Below are 18,636 nucleotides of genomic sequence, written 5' to 3'. Positions count from 1 at the left end.
TAGTCCTATGAATAATTTACAATACATGACTCATAGTACAAATTACTTCGCTTGTCCCCTGGGATTTTTAATGCCAAACGCACTAAAATATTTATACAACAAGGGCGTGTACCGCAGACATTGGAGACCAAAATTTTATCCATGTACTTTCTGAAATAGTTTTCTTACAATAATTGTTTCGCATCCTAATTTATTTTGACAGGCTTTAGTCTGTAGAATTTATGTTATGATCTTTAAATCCCGACAGATGAGCGCATTATTTGATGCGGAATTGCAGCACTGCATTCAGAACAAATTTCAGGGATACTAGAAGATTATGTTTTGATTTACAGTGAATTAAGGATCTTCATTTTGATGTTTTCTAAATTGTGTTTATAAATACTCATTGCGCCTTCTAATTTTCTAAAGTCTTTGATGTTATTGCGTTGTTTTTGGCCGTAAAGTTGCACTGCTTTGTAGGCCTTTAAGCAAAATTTTGTCGTAGAAGACAACAATTTTGCTCACAGATTTTGAACGCTCTTCTTTTATCCGCGTTTTCTATTCAAACGAAATATTTACACAAGGGTTTATTTGCTGAAAAGTTGACTTAAAATTTAATACTATAATTACAGGCATTTGCTGTAAATCTTAACCACAGTTTAAGGTCAATGCATCAATTTTATGTTTTCTCAAACAAATGAGACTTCACATAATACTTTGTGTAATGGAAATGGCTAAAAAAAAGCCTTGACAATATCAAATTTCATTTAGTTTTCTCTTTATACGAGTATAGTTAATTTCAAAGCGGTGACAGAAAATTCTTTACGTATGCGGATTTCCCCTTTTAACCATTTCCGGTTTTTAAAAACTTCTCTCAATAATTTTTTCTAACTCCGCACTTGGATTTTTGTTTTCTTTTCACTGCAAAATTTTGACAGATTTGAATGGAAATGGGACAAAATGTTTAATGATTATTCTATCATTCCGTAAAAATACAAAAGAAAAATAACAACCGGAAGTAAATTCATTTAGCCTTAACAGTCCAATTGATGTAACCCTTGAAAATCATATAAAATCAGTAGAATCATAAATGACAAGTTCAACTGTAGTTGAAATGGAACATCCGTCAATAGTTTAAATTATCATGTGTGTGACGTCACAAATGAAATCACATTGATAGACGTTATGACGTCAGAAAGTAAATTAACGTCGATAATTGTCAAATTTACTCAGACAGACGAAAAAATAATAACTTATTTTATAAGTAAAATGAATATGCAACATAAGATAATCACCTTTACTCCGAGAAATATACACTCGTTGTTGTTTTTTTTTTTCGCGGATCAATATAGATACTAAATTGTATTATATCTACCCAAAGCTTTCAAGAAAAGACAGGATTTATTAAATTGTGCATGAGTAAGACTCTCGAATAATACATGACTGAATCCTTGACTAATTGACACATGTTTGTGTTATTGAACCAGTTTGTCATTACTATGGCATGCATTAATTTGTAATTGTCAATGTCAATATATTGTATATGCATACGATTTGATTAAATATCTGTTCTGTTCTGTTCTGTGAGGCTAATGACCTGACTTGTGTTTGTCCGGAAAAATAATCAGTACTCAGTATGTCATTTTAGTTTATACAATGCACTTCCTTATTTTATGTTTGGTATACCCGCAACACCCCAATGCAGGTTTTGTATATCTTTTTGGACCCGAGTCCGGTTTAGTGGCTGATAACTTTATGCACTAGACTGTCGCTCCCTAATGTTAGGGTTCGTTAGTTATATTTTTGAAATTGAAGGAAATATTGGTGATATCGTTTACTTGTTGTTTCATGGCTTTCTTTCTCCTCACGTCATCTGATACATATTTGTTTTCGTCAGCTGCCGTTTAAAAAACCAGTAATAAAATAAGCCTGAAACTGTATCAGCTTTGTTTATTTTCGCATTAATTGAGAAATCCATACACAATATATACGTGGATTGTACCATATACTTCATTCGTTATCTAAAGCTGTACTTGTAGATTTGCGACACAAAATCCGCTCACAATAGACTGGATAGTTTCCATAAAAACTAATCTTGAACACATGAATCAGCGCAACGAATGAACTTAAGTGGGCATAGCAACTGTTTAAATATAATTGTTACGATAAACCCATTTTTAGAGATTTGTTAGCGGGATATTGTTAAACCGAAAATTTGAAATATTTGTGTTTATGATTTCTCTTGAAAAAGATATAGGCTACATGAGGTTATTTAAGAAAAGTGTCGTGTGCTGTAAGAAACTGGGAGATTAAGGAAAATGTGCTTTTGCAAAGAAAACTATTTGGATATAATAATGTCTTACTGCGCATGAAATGAAATCGCAAATATATTGATCACCTGCCGCGTGGGATCTCGGGACATCTCTTTGTCCGCATGATTTGTATAGTTACCGGATGGTCAGTTCGGATAAATAGAGAGCAGTGTTACCGATAATTGAGCATTAAAATTGCGAAAAGACCTTTTTCATCACTATCAGCAGCTACAATTTGGGAATTTATTATAGACATAAAAATCTTAATCTAAATTTTTGCTTTTACAATTTCGTTTTTTTTTTAAAGATTTTATTATCAAATATGAGCTATTTTTGCATGTAATACTTTATTTTATATCAAACTGCACTTTTTCAAACGAATATAAACATTGATTTATTATTCTAATATTAGCAGCATGAATCTTACATAAAAACATGATGGATAATGTAAATTGTACATAAAATTTTCATTTTAAGTAGCTTACATGAATATGAGCTATGTCGGTTTTCTCAATGCACGGCTCATATCAAGTTTTTCTACCTGAGTGCGAATGATCATTTTTTCAGAAGTTTTATTTTATCTAATTCGATGAGGCGATGCTAAAAGCGCATTAAAATTTTGGATATAGATATATAAAATAAGGGGAGACGCAGAAATTATGGCAAATTTTTTCTCATTACTGATATTGCATTTTTTTTGCCGTGATCATATATATTTTAATTGAGACCTTCACACATATTTCACACGTTCTTTCATAGATGTGGAGAAGCATTTCAAATTGATGCTGGGAGGACAAAAAAGGACGTCAAAAATGTCATATACTTGCGAAATCTAAATTACCGATGTTTTTGTAGTGAAAGTGAATGTTGTCACGAAATTGGAAACTAGCTACTTACCTATTCAATACACATGCAAATTGGTGTCTGTGTGATAGGGTTTTTGTACAATGAAAGTATGGAATAAATGTTGAAAAGTCATCTAAAGGACTTTCACCGCTCAATAATGGATAGTAAATAATTAAAGCCGCTAGGGGAAAGTGAGATAAGCGAATTTTAATGTAACCAATTTGTGATGTATAAAAATATTTCTTAAAAGCTCAAAGATAAAAATCTCATTTCATGTTTTAACAGTGATATTTTTGGGCTGATTATTTATTTATTTTTGCGCACTCAGAAGATATAGATTTTTGTTTACTGCGAAACTACAAACTGTGCGATGTTCAAACACCTTTTTGTGAGTCAGTAACTTACAAGATTTTCAAGATAGTTCAACTAGGAAAACATAATTGAACATAATTACAATGAAGTGGCTATAGTTCAGTGGTGTAGCCAGAATTTTATTTTCATCATTTGTGGTAAAATTAACTCGTGGAGTAATCCAGCTCAGTGCATTCTTTCGTTTTTGGAAGGAATATTATCGATATTTTGTAGAGAAGTAATGTTGTATAACATTGCACCGTTATCATTATATTGCAATCAGGGAGGGGGCGCATTAGGTGCATATCTCGTCGATATACACACCTGCCTTTTTTTTGAGATTGAGATAAAAGATTGTTTTGGTTTATCGCATCGCGAATGTTGCATGACGGTTGGATGTTTTTTTTTTCTGTAAAACATTATATAGATTGCCATTCGCTGTGTATTAGCTTACAGTGTGTCACATATTAATCAGAAATTTTCAACATAATGGATGTATTGTTTTACAATGGATTCTTACCGTCTAACTTCGCGTGATATGTAACATTTACGCTACAGCTGTTAGGGGTTTTCATTATTCTTTGCCGTAAAATTCGTGCTTTCCCGGACATAACAAATAAATCGCCCGATCAGATTCGCACTGAAATGTCGTAATGTACCTGGATAACAGATTCTGATGGTTTAATCAGTGAGCTATTTCAGCCCATTTTTGGGAAATACGGACATTTTTTTTTTACTTAGAAGTACCCAGGCAAAAAAAAACACTCTTGTATTTGGTAATGTAAAATATAAAATATAAACAAAAGTGCTGATATCAAATGTATCCGTTGTATAACAAATGAGTTATATTTTTTTCAGACCTATTTTTGTTGAGACTATAATGAGAAAAAATTTAAAAAGAAAAACTTGTTTGTTTCAATTGATCGGATTTATTTTTTTTTAGAACTGTGCTTGATTTATCATGCATTCTGTTTTGATTTTGATCATTTCCGGTGAAATGGATACAATTTAGTGTGGAAAAAATACAAGTTTGGGATATACATTTTTAATTGTTTTACAAATGAATTTGGATTTAACAGACATGCCAAAGTTAGACAACAGTCGGAACAGGACATTGTGGCCTCTTGTAACGGTAAGTGTAGTTTGCTTGCTTGGTTTGTAATCTACATGTCTGATTTGACAATATTTGTCTAAAATGTCTGACTTGGATTTGATGGAAAATATACACTAATTTCTTAAAAAAAAATAAAAATGAAAGATTGAACGAAGCTTAATTCGTACATACACAAAATCAGTTTGTCTTCCCTTCATTCTAGACGGAAAACCCTTAGCATTTTTACCTATTAAAGTTTACTGGAACACCTTTTATAGCATCAAACCATAACATAATTTTTCTATATATATATAATGTTTTTCTTTTCGCTTGCCTTACTTTATTCTAGGATAAAAGTCCGTGATTTAGGCTTTGTTTTTATTAAGAATAAACAATGATGTAAGCAATTAACATTTTTTTTGTCGAAATTTTAAAGGTATTTATTTAGAAGGAACTAAATTGTATTCTTTTTAATGCCTGTTTAGTTCTAGAAAGCGAATCTAGATTTGTTTCTCTTGATTTACATAAAAACAAATATAAACCATTTTATTATTTTTTTATATCTCACAGTTTTGTTTAATAATAAGGTCGGACAGTTTGACATTAAAGTAGCTGCCATTTAGCATTTGTTTGTTTTCATTTGCCGACTCTTTATACTGTCATTGAAATGGTATCATCTGGCAGTTATTACAGAATTAATTTCCGTACTACAATGTTCCTTTTCCACCCAGCGATCAATAACGCCGTCATGAATATAATATACATTGGGAGAGGGGAGAGGAATTGAAAATATCGCAGTGTTTTCTATTCTAGCTTCTCGCGTATGCTAACTGTGTCGTGTTTATTGTTTGAATCAATACCGGCTACTGGATTCTATTGTCATTTGACGTTATATTTATGAAATATGCATAATAATTAAAGCTAAAGGTGGCCATAATTCGTAGTTCTTGGCGTCTGGTATTGCTTCGAATTGGATAAATATGCTAAGTACACAGTGGAATTGTAAATACAGAAACGGTGTAGCTGTAGGAAGTTGGTAGTGTGAAGATTTTATTCTAGGAAATGTTGCGGTATTTTGATGAAAGATACTTATAACAAAACCTCGATGGATACATTTTACTCTCCAGAAAATGGAATGGTATACTGTTTGCTATTGTTTTATCATGTTATGATTTGGTCTGATTAAATAAAAGAAATATAAACTTTGACTTAATGTCCGATTTTAATTGTTAAACAATATTTTCATTCTAAAATGACTATCAGATAACTTTATTTATGTGGATAGCTTGATTTCATACCAGCAAATTTTGTGTTTCTTTGTGTGAAGGACCACTTTCCTACACGAAATACTATAAAATTAAGGATAAACTAACCGCAGGGATTACCTCCCCTTCTTTACGGTAAGGGGAAACCACTCCGTATGAGTTAAAGAAAAAATATGGCCACTAATAAGCAAAAAAGAGGAAAAGCACGAAATTACGTATCTGAATATAAATTAATTGCATTTATGTTTTTCTGATACATGACATGTTCAGCTGTTAGTGTATGTAAATAATTGAGTATATGTGAAGATAAATATTTTAGTTGTTAAGTTTTTAGAAAATTGAAGCCTGAAAGTTACACGTTTCTACACCTTTAGCCTCATTATAGGATATTGTCACGTATTTTTTTCCGCACTGTTTTGGAATAGTTTCAAGGTAAAATGGTTCCATATCTTGCATCGAGACGGTCTGGTTTAGATTTTGGCGGTGACAACTCGCAATTATTTTATGTCATAATATAATATGCCAGATATTTGCACCGACTGCCAATGCAAGTGTCGTAAAACAGATTTGCAAAATATTGTTTATAAGTATTAATAGTATATTGAATCTGCTACGAAAATTGCAATGTTTTTTTTTTTGTCTGTGTGCAAGTTTAATGTGATTAGAAGTATGACGATTTATTTGCAAAGGCAACTTGCACGAGCTGCTTGGTCATAAGCATCCAAGTTTCTCACCTGAAATTTTCAGATATAGATCTACATTATAAATTAACTATTTGTTATCTACTCCAGGGGAAAACCAATCATGATGAGTTCTTTCCGCCAATCATAATTCCTTTAATGATTTAGGTCCTTTCTGTGAGTAAATGTCCTTTCCGGTAATTATTGAATTACAGTATAGGGAATTATGGGTAGACATTGCATCAACCGGAAGTGGAAAAGTTTAGAAGCTACTGTTTGCTCAGATAAGAGTATCAGCCTAGGGTCTGCATGAAAACCCTTTCAGTCCGTTGGAATTTTCCATTATAAAGAACCTTATAATTATTAAAGAAAATTTCCGTACAAAAAGTGTTCTACGCTCTTTTTGCAATGTTACTGAAACCAACACAAACTTGGAGTCAGAAAGATTATGTTTTTGTTAAAACAAAAAAAAAATCACTAGGACTTTGCTGTTTTTTAACGTTATTTGATAATAATTTCAAAGATGCAAACCAAATTTGGGAGAAAATATACCCCAAATATGTCAAATACTCCTGTTGTAATTTTAGATGACATTGTACCGTTCATGTAGATATCTCAACATCTGACTGACTAATGGCGTCACGATCTGTTGTAAAAAATGTTTTTCTTTTTGTATAGTCTAACCTCTAAAGCTGGGCTACACATTGTTAACTGTTGGTTTTGTAAACAAAATGTTTCACCATTCAGTCTACAAAATACTTTTAGTCATTCTATCCTTTCAAATACCTGAGGTTGGCCAAGCAGAAAAAATGTAATGTAATTACAACAAGGGTAGGTGGATCTTTATGTGAAATTGGTAAGATTTCAGACTTACGATTGAAATTTAATGGCCGACTAGTTAGAATATAATTGTATCCTCAGGGACTTAAATGTATAGTGAATCAGAGAACTGAGGGAAAATTACATGTAACTTGAAGTTGGGATATCATTTCTCATCTATATAGATTATATGTGTATGTCTATACCAGGACCAAAATGTACAAATTAGACTTTAACCTTTACCCTGTTAAATATTTAAAATGGACAGGTCTATCATTCAATTTGGGCAGTACCATCTATTATTCGAAGGGGTGTTCACTGAAAATTAACTGACTAAATAGCGAGCAGTGCAGACAGACGTGCAGGCTGATCTTGGTCTGTGCTGGTCGCAAAGGTAGAATCACTTGCCGCCAGCAGGCTAAAGGTTAAACACCTTGGGAAACTGGATCGAAATGTATGGTATATACATCAACGCATGGAAGACGATGCTTTTCAAAGTATTTGAATTATTGATCATATTTGACGAGTCTCTCTAAAAGAGAATTCCCCATAGACTTTAGAATTGTCAATTTCTTGGATGAGCGCTCGATCAATTCTCCTAGATCTTACATGTTCATAAAAATTGAACGAGTTTTTGCTCTTTTTTAAAAATAGCGTATAATTTCATTCTTTCTTCGATGAAAGAATATCTTGAGTGTTTCTTTTGAAATATGTACTTCTGTCAGCACGGATAGAGTCAAATGTACCCGGTACCTATCTTTTGTTAGTACTTATACATCGCATTTAGCGATTATTGATCTGGTTGCACACTAAACATGTATCATATACCTATATTTCAATGAAGACTTCATTATCAGAAGGGAAAAAGTAAAACGTATTCATATCTATACGTCAACAAGATTGCTGTATATATGTACGTCCACTTTTTAGACGTCATCGTGGTTGACTTGCTCATTTCTGATTCAGACGTCAACATGACTGTCATAATATTTCACCATTTTGACGTCAACATGATTACCGGGTTCGTTTCATGTTGCCATGTTCTTTTTCCGTTTAGGCAGCATGGAGATTGCCATGCTCAGTCCTACATTTTGACGTCAAGCAGATTGTTACGATGCTGCTTCAACGCAATTTTCATGTTCATTTTGGACGTCATTTCATGTTTGGACGTCAGTGTGAATATCTCTGACAAGTCAAACTTTCATGAAAATAATATATGGTATTTACAATGATTTTTTCAATCTCGTTTCAGATGTCGTCGGCAACGGGCATCAAGTGCTATAAGAAGTTGGATTATTGTCCAAAGGGTAAGTTGCACTTCCTATACACTACCTTAAGTCAAGTCTGTGCGCATTTTTGGAACAAAGAACCACATCATTCTAGTCCGTGTACTTGACTTATGTATATAGCCCAAGGTCGCAGAACATTATAATGTACTGTATATCCTATGTTTCAGAACCTATGGTTTTACTACCAATCCTATGGGCCTAGTACTTATAACTTTAGAACATATCCAATGGACGCGGAACCTGTAGCTTAAATATTTTAAGAGCGTGGAAGCTATGGTCGCAGAGCCTGTAACTTTAGCACATATCATATGGTCGCAGTACCTTTAGTTTAGCACATACCCTATGGTCACAGAAACGGTCACTTTACACATAGCCTTTTGTCACAGAACCTGAAACTTGTCACAATCACATATCCTGTAGCTGAAGAACGTGATTTAGTAGCCTTTATAACCCTATGATCGCAGAACCTGTTATTTTAATAGCACATAATTATATTAACAGATGTTACAGCTGTCCAAATAGATGTTTTGTAAATGAATCATGCCATGAGAAAACCAACATAGTGGGTTTGCGACCAGCATGGATCCAGACCAGCCTGCGCATCCGCGCAGTCTGGTCAGGATCCATGCTGTTCGCTTTTAAAGCCTTTTGGAATTGGAGAAACTGTTAGCGAACAGCATGGATCCTGACCAGTCTGCGCGGATACTATGTTGGTTTTCTCATGGCGCGGCTCAAAAATGCATATTTACATGGTTAAAAGAGCACTACTTAAAATACTGCACTTGAACTTACACAGCAAGTTTTGTAAAGGGAGGTAATCAATGATTTCAATAAAACTTTCCACAATGTTAATCAGTATTCAAACCTTTGGCAAATATTACAGAAAACAGTTATTGAAAGTAGGATTTAGCAAGAAATTAATATATTTTATGTTCATAATAAAAAAATGCGACAAAGGCATTATGAGCCTTTTAACAATATCCGACCTGAAACGATTTCGTTATCGTTTTTGACGTTAATTTGTAATTTGCAGTTATTGGAGCAAAGCTTTAGACAAAAACTCATCAATTTCTTTGCAAATTAAATCCTATAATTGAAGTAGTGTTTTTGCGCAGTTATATTGTTATCAATTATACATTTAAATTCCGAGAGAGTATTTGAATTTATTAAGAAATCGTTTCCGTACACCGTTTTTCTCCCTTTGACAAAAAACTTCAAAAAATTAAACCAACCATTTCCTCTTACCTTTCAAAAAATTGTGTAAACAATGCCCTCTCAGAACTGTTATGCGATCAACAAGCGTTTACAAAGTATGTCCTCTTTCTAGTATAGTAGTCGCAACTTGACCGCGATGGTTGACCTTAGGCTGATTATTCATATCGATCATTTCATTGTAGAAATCAAGGGTGCTTAGGGTAGCCGTGTATATTTATATGGAATTAGTTTGTACACCGTGCAGTATCAAAGTATATATACTTATATTTGATCACTTAAATATTTCCAATACACTGATTTATATTTACCCAAATTTATATTTCCTTTTTCTCGTGCAGTTCGTGTTTTACGTACACTCCTTTTCGATAATAGGTTGTGCCTCATTATGTATTGTAATGCAAAGGTCAACCATCGGGGTCAAGTTGCGTCTACTATATAGTCAAACCTAAGCTGATGACATCCTGTATATAACGACTACCTGTCTGAACTCATGAACTGGCTGTTTATTTTATTTGTTTTTAATTAAACATGTTTATTTATAAATTCAACGACAATTAGTGAGGCGTGACTTATCCGCTATCCTCGGTGTTAAATACCACGTTATTATATTGCTCATTCAATATTTACAAGAATATATAACAATTTTATAAACACAAATAAATATGCAAATGAGTAGGGCAACAAGTTCTCGATCTGCAGGCATTTCCTTATAGACAGGTTTAACTGTAAAACCGTGTACGAGAGACGGATTTTATCTAGATATTACAAACCAGTACAGAAAATATAGGAACTTACAGCATGTACAGAAGACGGAAATATACGTTGCGACCAGTTTGAAAATTACCCAACGCAAAGTAATAACAATATGTACATGTTTTCAAAATGTGGTAGATTAAGAATGCATATACATGTACCTTTTTCGTTTCCAACTAAACAGTTGCCGAATTCAATCAAACCTTCAACCACCTTTCTTTTATTGTAAATATACTAGAGACTGCAGAATAATTTTGCAATTAAGAACGAACTTCAAACATATGCATAGCTTTTAAAACTGAAGACGAGTTTAAGTAGATGAAATTAAAGTAAATTATTATGTATAGAAATGATAAGATATAGAGAGTTGTGTGATTTTTTATGCAAGTTCAATCACTGTTATACATCTTAAGGGATTGTCGGCATGGAACGTAAGACAACAGATGTTTTTCAAATGTTGAAGTATCTCTGATTTCTGCATTAAAATAACGAGAAGACTTTTTGAAGTGTTTTTGTTAATGGGATTTCCCTCTTGAATCGTATCTTTTGAATAAAACATGGAAGTATTTCGACAGAGTAGAGCATTCGGGGTCGATATTAAAACTTTGGCACAGCACTCACTCTAAAACTTGAGTACTCTGGTGATACAGAAAGGTGTTAGAAGAGAATTGAAATACAATCCTACCAACACGTCTGGGCCTCTGAGACCAGACAATTCTGTCTTGTATTGAGTAACAGAGAGAATTAGTTTCTGAACAACGAATCAGTTAAAGCTGTATTCTTCATTAAAATTGCATTCCAGCAACCTTACCTGTTGCAGAGATTTTGCTTTTGGCTTAAACTTAAAGTTTATCAAAAACCTAGTTGAAATTGATTGAAGTCGATTGGTGTTATGACATCCCTCGTTTCTTCGTATGTTTAAAGCACAAACCTTTGGTTCTTGTATCATTTTGCAAACAGCCTGAGCATTAAAATACATTAACACAAAGGCTATAAGACATTTAATTAGTATAAAATGATTAGCCATAAGACTGACTTATTAAGCACAACGTTTCTTCTTTGACTCAGATACCTTGTCTAATTCCTTTGATATGTGTATTTTGTATGGTCTTACATACATCTCACCGTGCCGTACCCTACTGTGCCGTACTTTACCGTCCCGTACCAGCCCTTATGGCTCCTTATCGTGTCGTACCTAAACGTGCTGTATATTAGCATAATAAAACAACCTTTTATAAGGCAGTTAACTATATAAGCGAAGTCGTTAGCATTAAAAAATACAAACAAGAGTTTTATAAACTTGTATCCAGTTTAGGCATATACAGGTAGGAAATGATCGTCTGGTAAAAAATAAATAATATGAAATAATTAACACGATTAATCCCATCCTGTATACTGTATATTCTGTATTATAGCAGAGTTATACAAGTAGGTAATAGTGCACGACAAGTAGAAGTTCCAAAGTGGATCATTAGCACTTGGCTTTCTCCCCATTAATTACAAGCCGTAATTACCTCTGTTGTTACTTCCATTGCATAAGCAGGCTTAAAGAAAACTTGTAGCGTGCAACGGATCATGCTCGTATAAAAGAAAGCTTGTGTATTAAGACTGAAATAATGTATTCATTTACATTACACACGAGAAAAACGGTTCAAAAGACATGTAGCTACGATAGTTTTTAGAATTAAAGGGTTGTAGCATGTGTGCATATTACCATCATATGAAGTTATATGACTTGCCTCACTTGGGTGTAGGACAAAATACCCCGGACAGAATCCACCATGCACAAGTTGGCCGAAACGGCGAATCCCCCGTTTAATTTTGTTGAGTAAAAAATCTAAAACTAAAAAAAAGTTTACATTAATTAAAAAATTACAATTTATGAGATAAATTTTAAATAGGAATGAAATCAAAATGTGGATTAACTTTAAAAAAAAACTGAAGGGTTGCTTTTACTCGTCATGTTAGAGCGTGGAATTTGCCCTGATTCCTTTCCATTTTACAGATAATGGCTTGAATTTTCATTTATGGTTATATCACAGAATAAGTTGTAAACTGTCTTTATCAGATTCCTGTAATTAGAAGCAAAATGGAAAAAACTACTGAAAAAAGTACTTGCAAAAAAGGCGAGTTGTCTTACACAGTAAATCTGATTGTAGCGCTTTAAATGGCAAATTATCAGAAGCAGTTCCCTTAAAGACACGCAGCGTTGACGTTCATTTTTGATGCGGTCCTCTGACAGCAATCTTAATACTTCTTTCCTTGCTCTGCAATTTTTTGTTGTTCAATGCTTGCTTGACGACAAACTGTTCAGTCCGATCTCTGACGGATGTTTTCAGTTGCAACGCCTTTATCGATGACATATGAAACGTATTAGTAAAAATGGTAAACAGCCTGTTATCAAAGTGGGTAAACTGGAAATAAATTTGTAGTCCCACAAGTTCCAGAGGGTGGATAAGATAGATGTTCCAGTGATACCATATTGTCCTCGGGGCATCGTCTGCTTCCAATATGATGCAGACCAAACAGCAGACATTACGTATGTTACATATCCTTTGGGCATTTTTGACACCCACAAAACATAACCGGTACATTTCCTGTCATAAATGGGTGATAACTATATAAGAATAAACAAAAATAGAACATTTCGACGCCACACATTGGACGGACTATTTCTCATTAATATCTCACATATGTAATCCTGCAATTAAAGAGATACCTATCATAAATCAAGATAAGCAGGTGCGTGAGACGGGCAATTAATCAAATATGCATTGATTTATTGCAGAATGGTAGGTAGGTACCACGTTACGTCAAAATATACCATTTGCTAGGCTGCCATTCTTCAAAACTGTATTTAGCGCTGACAACATTTTATTTTTCTCAGCAAAACGTCGTTCTCACCAACGACCCTTCACGTGACGCTGCACATGATATTCGTGTAGATATTTATGCAAAAAGGGCTTTTATTTACTACTACAGTGGCCGCGAGTTCGATCCTCTGTTAAGGAAACACGTTTCCGTATAAATTGACAAATACACACAACGTTCTCTAACCACCCGCGATGATACATGTAAAATGAGTGAAAACTGTTTTAGTATTAATTATTCAATACATATCAGGAATATCTGCAGAAACGATACAGAACTATTTTTAGACTGTAACATGGCTGTTATCACAAGTAATGAGGTTTTAATATAAATACTGTCTGGGTTAAATTACACAATATTACCCGCCGGGGGCTGTGTATCATTTCAAAGATTTACTGTGCAATCTTCAGAAAGATTGATTCTCTGAACAGGTCACAGTTGTCAGAAGCTTTTTCTAGAATTACTACCTCTGCAGTGGTTGTAGTTTCTGAAAGCAACCACGAATACAGTGTCAATGACCATTGGTACCATATAGTCACGTTCATCTAGATTGATTGGTCTCCCGGCTCTTGATAGCAAAAGGTCTACACGTTACGTTAAACTTAAAGAAACAGTGATCAAAGATTTAATTCTTTGAAGAAAGATGATCATTTAAACCAGTGAACGCTACAGCCTAGACTAGCTCCAAGACTATTACAAGTTTTTCAGTTTTAGTTCAATTTATATTTTAATTCTGGTAAATGGAGCAAATCTATCTCTTGTTTCCAGTATCATACGATATTCTTATAATCTCCAGAATAGACTAACTTTTGACTGCTGAGAAAGGACATCATAATAGAATTTTAAAAACAAGTTATTATCAGTCCAGTGGCTAGTCTTTCTAAAGCCCTGTCAATGAACATCCGCCGTTGATGCTGACTGAACACGAGAATTACGTGCACTAATTTATTTGAGTGTCACCGGCCACGGTAATTTCCATAAATTTCAGAGTCAGCAGCCGACATTTCAATTGCGTCTTCAGTTTTTCCTTATTAATTAAACCTTAATGCATAGTTTCGACATGATATGCAGTATATTCAAAGGTTTTTATTTGATGTTTTGTGAATAACGAAAGTTATTTTTTATGCCACAACTGTTGAACAGAGTTTATCCCGTTCCATTAGTGACACGTTGTGCTTAGTTTTTCAGCGTATATTCTGCTAATTCTTCGCTCCATTAAAACCAGGTATTTCAACCTTCTAAACGTGCTAAAACATGTTTATGACAGTGAAAATTGCTAGAATGAAAGCTGAAAAAAATCTGGTTTGCTTCCCGTTATATTTGCGTCCAAGATATACTTTTTTCTCTTTTTGATGATTTGAAATATGGTAAACGATGCAATGTGTTTGAAGGAAAACTGGCATGAGTTTTGCGGATCTGCGTTTGAATTCGAGCCAACATGTTTTGGGAATGTTTTGGATGTACAAATGTCAGTTACAGTTTTCAGGTGCTTTTCAGAACAAAGTTTATTGTAAACATTTCTGAACAATAATAGAATTACAGAAAGCCCTGAGAAGTTAACCATCTTTATTAGCTGATAAAAAGCATCCTCGCTTCAATTTTCGGTCTCTCCTAAACCAGACAGGAGCTGTAAATTTATGCTGACTGTCTGTATAAGAAATTGAATTAAATTAAGAATGAGTTTGAACGAAACAGTGCACAGTTTATATTCGTCAAGTCACATTTATATTTAGGAGAAGCTTCATTGGCTGAGTGGTTAAGGCAGCTGACTCCGAATCACTTGCCCCTGACCACTATGGAGAGTTATTTCGTGGAAGAAGCCATCCAGCTGGATTACAGAAGGGCGGTGGTTATACTCAAGTGCCCGCCTATGATTAAACAATGCCAAACCTGAAGGCACCTAGGGACTCCGCCATCACCAGAAACTGTAAAGTCTCGCATCTGACCTATAACTGTGATGGTGTAACGTCAATCCCAACTGGAACAATATATATAAAGGATACATTTTTCACGATCCTTTTTTTGCAATTCCATTTAGATTGTTAATGAAGTTCATTTTTTTTGTAACAAAAAGTTATATTTAGAAATTTTATAGATGCATGGATGTTGTTATTACCATTTATAGTTAATTTGGTGTTCTTTTTTTGTGAAAAATTCTTGGCGTCAAACCTGTGATGTGCCGAAAATCGTTGAAAATAAAAATTGTCCATTAATATGACAAATGTTTGCTAGAGAAAATTCCACAAAAAAATCTATCATGAAAAATAACGCGTAGAAGTTCTTAGTCTGTCCGTAAACATTTCAAATAATGGTGTCTTGTTTCATATATCGACAGGAAAACGTTTATTAGAATCAACAGATCATAAACAATCGCTTGTTCTCCGAATAGATTGGAAATATTGACAAACGTTTCCAATTATATCGAGATTGGCAGTTCAGTAATTATGTATCTAAGCGGATTTGTTCGATTCTGCGGTTCTTTTTCTTGTTTGAGTGAGTAGCGAGTCAAAATAGTTCCGTATAACTTTCGACAAGTACGGAAAATCTACAACAAATCTTAGACATTTGTCATGATTACTTAGATATACGAACTGCCACTTTTCGGCTCGATATAACGACAACGAGTCACTTTATGGTATCGTTTTACGACATTGACAAATATGATTGCTTCTGTTGTTTCTAAACTGGTCGATATTCTTGACTAGATAGGATTGTTAAAGAAAAGATGATAGCTAAGTAGGAATATAATTTTGTTATCCAAAGAAGTAATCAGTAAAATATTAGACGTATGCAGACAATGGGGAATGTACAGGATGATGTATTAACAGGCCTGCTGAAAACATTTTACAAAAGATGTTATAAATCGCCCAAGTATCTTAAAATGACGAATTTCAAAATACAAACAAGAGAGAAGACTTTTACTGGAATGCAAGTAGTATTTTAACCTTCTGAAACAAGTGGTACTCGGGCTAACCACGAGAAAAACATGTTTCTGTCTGTGGGTAATTGCTGTTTCAAACCTAGTTACTCAACGTCTTTCATATTGTATACATGACGTTCCTTGCATTCTGACGGACAGTAAGTCATTCATGAAAGAAAAACTCACCAAGATCTCAGTTTTTTCCCAATAAAAGTGTAATTATACCGCATTAAGACGTTCTTTTCCAGATTATCCTACTTCCGGTTTCCGGCGTGATTTCCCGCGTGATTTCCGTGCCGTATAATCTCAGGACCAGTCTAATTATCTGATTGCATCTGCACGCGATTTCTTGCTCAAATTAATTGATAATTTCAGCAGATATTTCGCCGTGGATTTGCAAGATGATTAATTAAAAAAAATACAAAAAATATACGGCTATAATATATAATCGGCTTAAATGTCAAATGAATACGGTATTGCATGAACCTCATGTTCTCTAGTTCAGTCCGAGGCTTATAGAATCTTAGAAACCGAACACAACATTATAGCCTGTACGTATAGTACTACAAGATGACAATTTGATGGTTTAGGCCCTTCCTGATCTGTGCACTTATTCGGTCAATCTCATTCCAATATATTTTTTAAAAACATAGATAAGTTAGTAACTGGTTTACACTAAAGAAGTAATACGTGGTCAAAAGTCATCAGGCACTGTGCATACTTAATTAAGTCAATGAAATGTTTAGACATTAAAAGCATTTTCTTGGCCTAATATATGCCATTGTCAGTTTTTTACCAAAAACTTGTATTTCTCACAACTCATGAAAAAATACAGTCATGGACACCCAAAAGAATAGATATTCTGTGGTGGGTCTTCAAATCTAACCTTTCGTCTATTTGCAGGGCATCAGATGGACAAATGTGATTTGAATGGTGAGGCCGGCCGGTATTGCAAGCAATGTGGGGAGCTGACTTTCCAACCAAATCAAAACAGATATGGCGACCAATGTAGAATAAGGTATGATCCTTTTTATAGTAAAATTCAAAATGCTTCTTCTTTGAAATCTTCTTTGTTGGTTGCAAAGGTGTCGACTTTACTTCTTAGTATTTTACTATTCGTGCTAATTCTAAAAGGTAGGTTATCGGACGTTTTTAAGAAACATGCGTCTTTATATCTAGGGATCCATTTCTTGTACCGAAGTTTGAATCTCAAGGGAGGTAATTATACAAATACAGTCAAAGTTATGTGAAAGACCACGTGTGTACAGACACCACTTGTCTGAAGAACACAAAGTTTCTGGTGAAATTAAACAAAAAGACGTGCTATAGTTTAAGCATATCTTATTTCAGTTTACGAAACAGTAACAGAAAGCATTACTAGCTTTTGGTTGTTCTTTCCTTCAAGTTTTGCCTTCCAAAATAGGTCTTTATTTACAGGTTTCACTGTATAAGGTAATAAAACGGTCTGAAATGCCGACAAAACACCCGATCTTGAGCACAGCTGTATACAACAGCGTTTCGCCCATTAAAATGATTTTCTTTCTAAAATAATCATATGGTTTGAGAAACTTATGTGGCATTACCTATTGCAAAGTATTGATTTCAAAGAGAAAAAAAGTCTACTATTTTATTGCTTTTTGCATTACATATACATCCGCGGCAGAAATAGTTCGTTTTATTATCGGAATCATGACAAATTCCACGCTGTCGGAACTTTATAGTTTGTCGCGTATTGAAAATCAATGTAGACATCATTATATCACACGGGGAACTTATTTCTGAAGAACCGCCGATATAATCCCCCAGAGTAGCGGAATTAATTGGGAAAATAATCTTAATTAAGTTATTTGATCATCAAAAAGACCGAACAATTGATCTGATAGGAAGAATAGGTTGACAGAGATACTCAATCATATGAGCTTATATTCGTTTTGGTGAAATTCTACATACATATTTGTTAAGGCGATTGAAAAGGGACACAGTAACTGTTCTTACAAACATGATATTGTACAGTATTATAATCCTTTGTAAAATAATTTCAAGCATAATTTAATGGCATGAAGGAGGTAGAGGTAGTCAACTATAGTCCGTGTTCCTCGTTATCCTCCGCGGTTTTGATCACCTCCGCGTTCTGCCACAAGACGCCCGTGGTCTGTTTGATTTACTATATTTTGAAATTCTTTTTAAAAATTAAACATATGCTTAAAAAGTAGGGTCGGCTAATTTTTTTTGACAGTCTGTAT

General features: G+C 34.0%; 1 protein-coding gene across 10 annotated transcripts in view; it reads left to right on the top strand.

Annotated features, from left to right (window-relative positions):
- The window catches only part of LOC123527594 (uncharacterized), an 86,765-nt gene that overhangs the window by 50,618 nt on the left and 17,511 nt on the right, over positions 1-18,636 (top strand). For 5 of the 10 annotated variants that reach the window (XM_045307175.2, XM_045307177.2, XM_045307178.2 and 2 more), the window contains exons 2-3: positions 8,598-8,652; positions 17,297-17,411. In XM_045307175.2, the coding sequence (XP_045163110.2) occupies positions 8,598-8,652; positions 17,297-17,411 (170 nt within the window). Of the gene's footprint in view, positions 1-2,026; positions 2,110-2,135; positions 2,437-2,843; positions 4,621-5,305; positions 5,720-8,597; positions 8,653-17,296; positions 17,412-18,636 lie in introns of those variants that run through there. The other 5 variants (XM_045307170.2, XM_045307171.2, XM_045307169.2 and 2 more) reach the window with 5 other exon arrangements.

Source organism: Mercenaria mercenaria, chromosome 14 (assembly GCF_021730395.1).
Source record: "Mercenaria mercenaria strain notata chromosome 14, MADL_Memer_1, whole genome shotgun sequence".
NCBI lineage: Eukaryota > Metazoa > Mollusca > Bivalvia > Venerida > Veneridae > Mercenaria > Mercenaria mercenaria.
The sequence above is the reverse complement of the archived record's forward strand: the minus strand, read 5'-3'. Positions and strand labels throughout refer to the sequence as shown.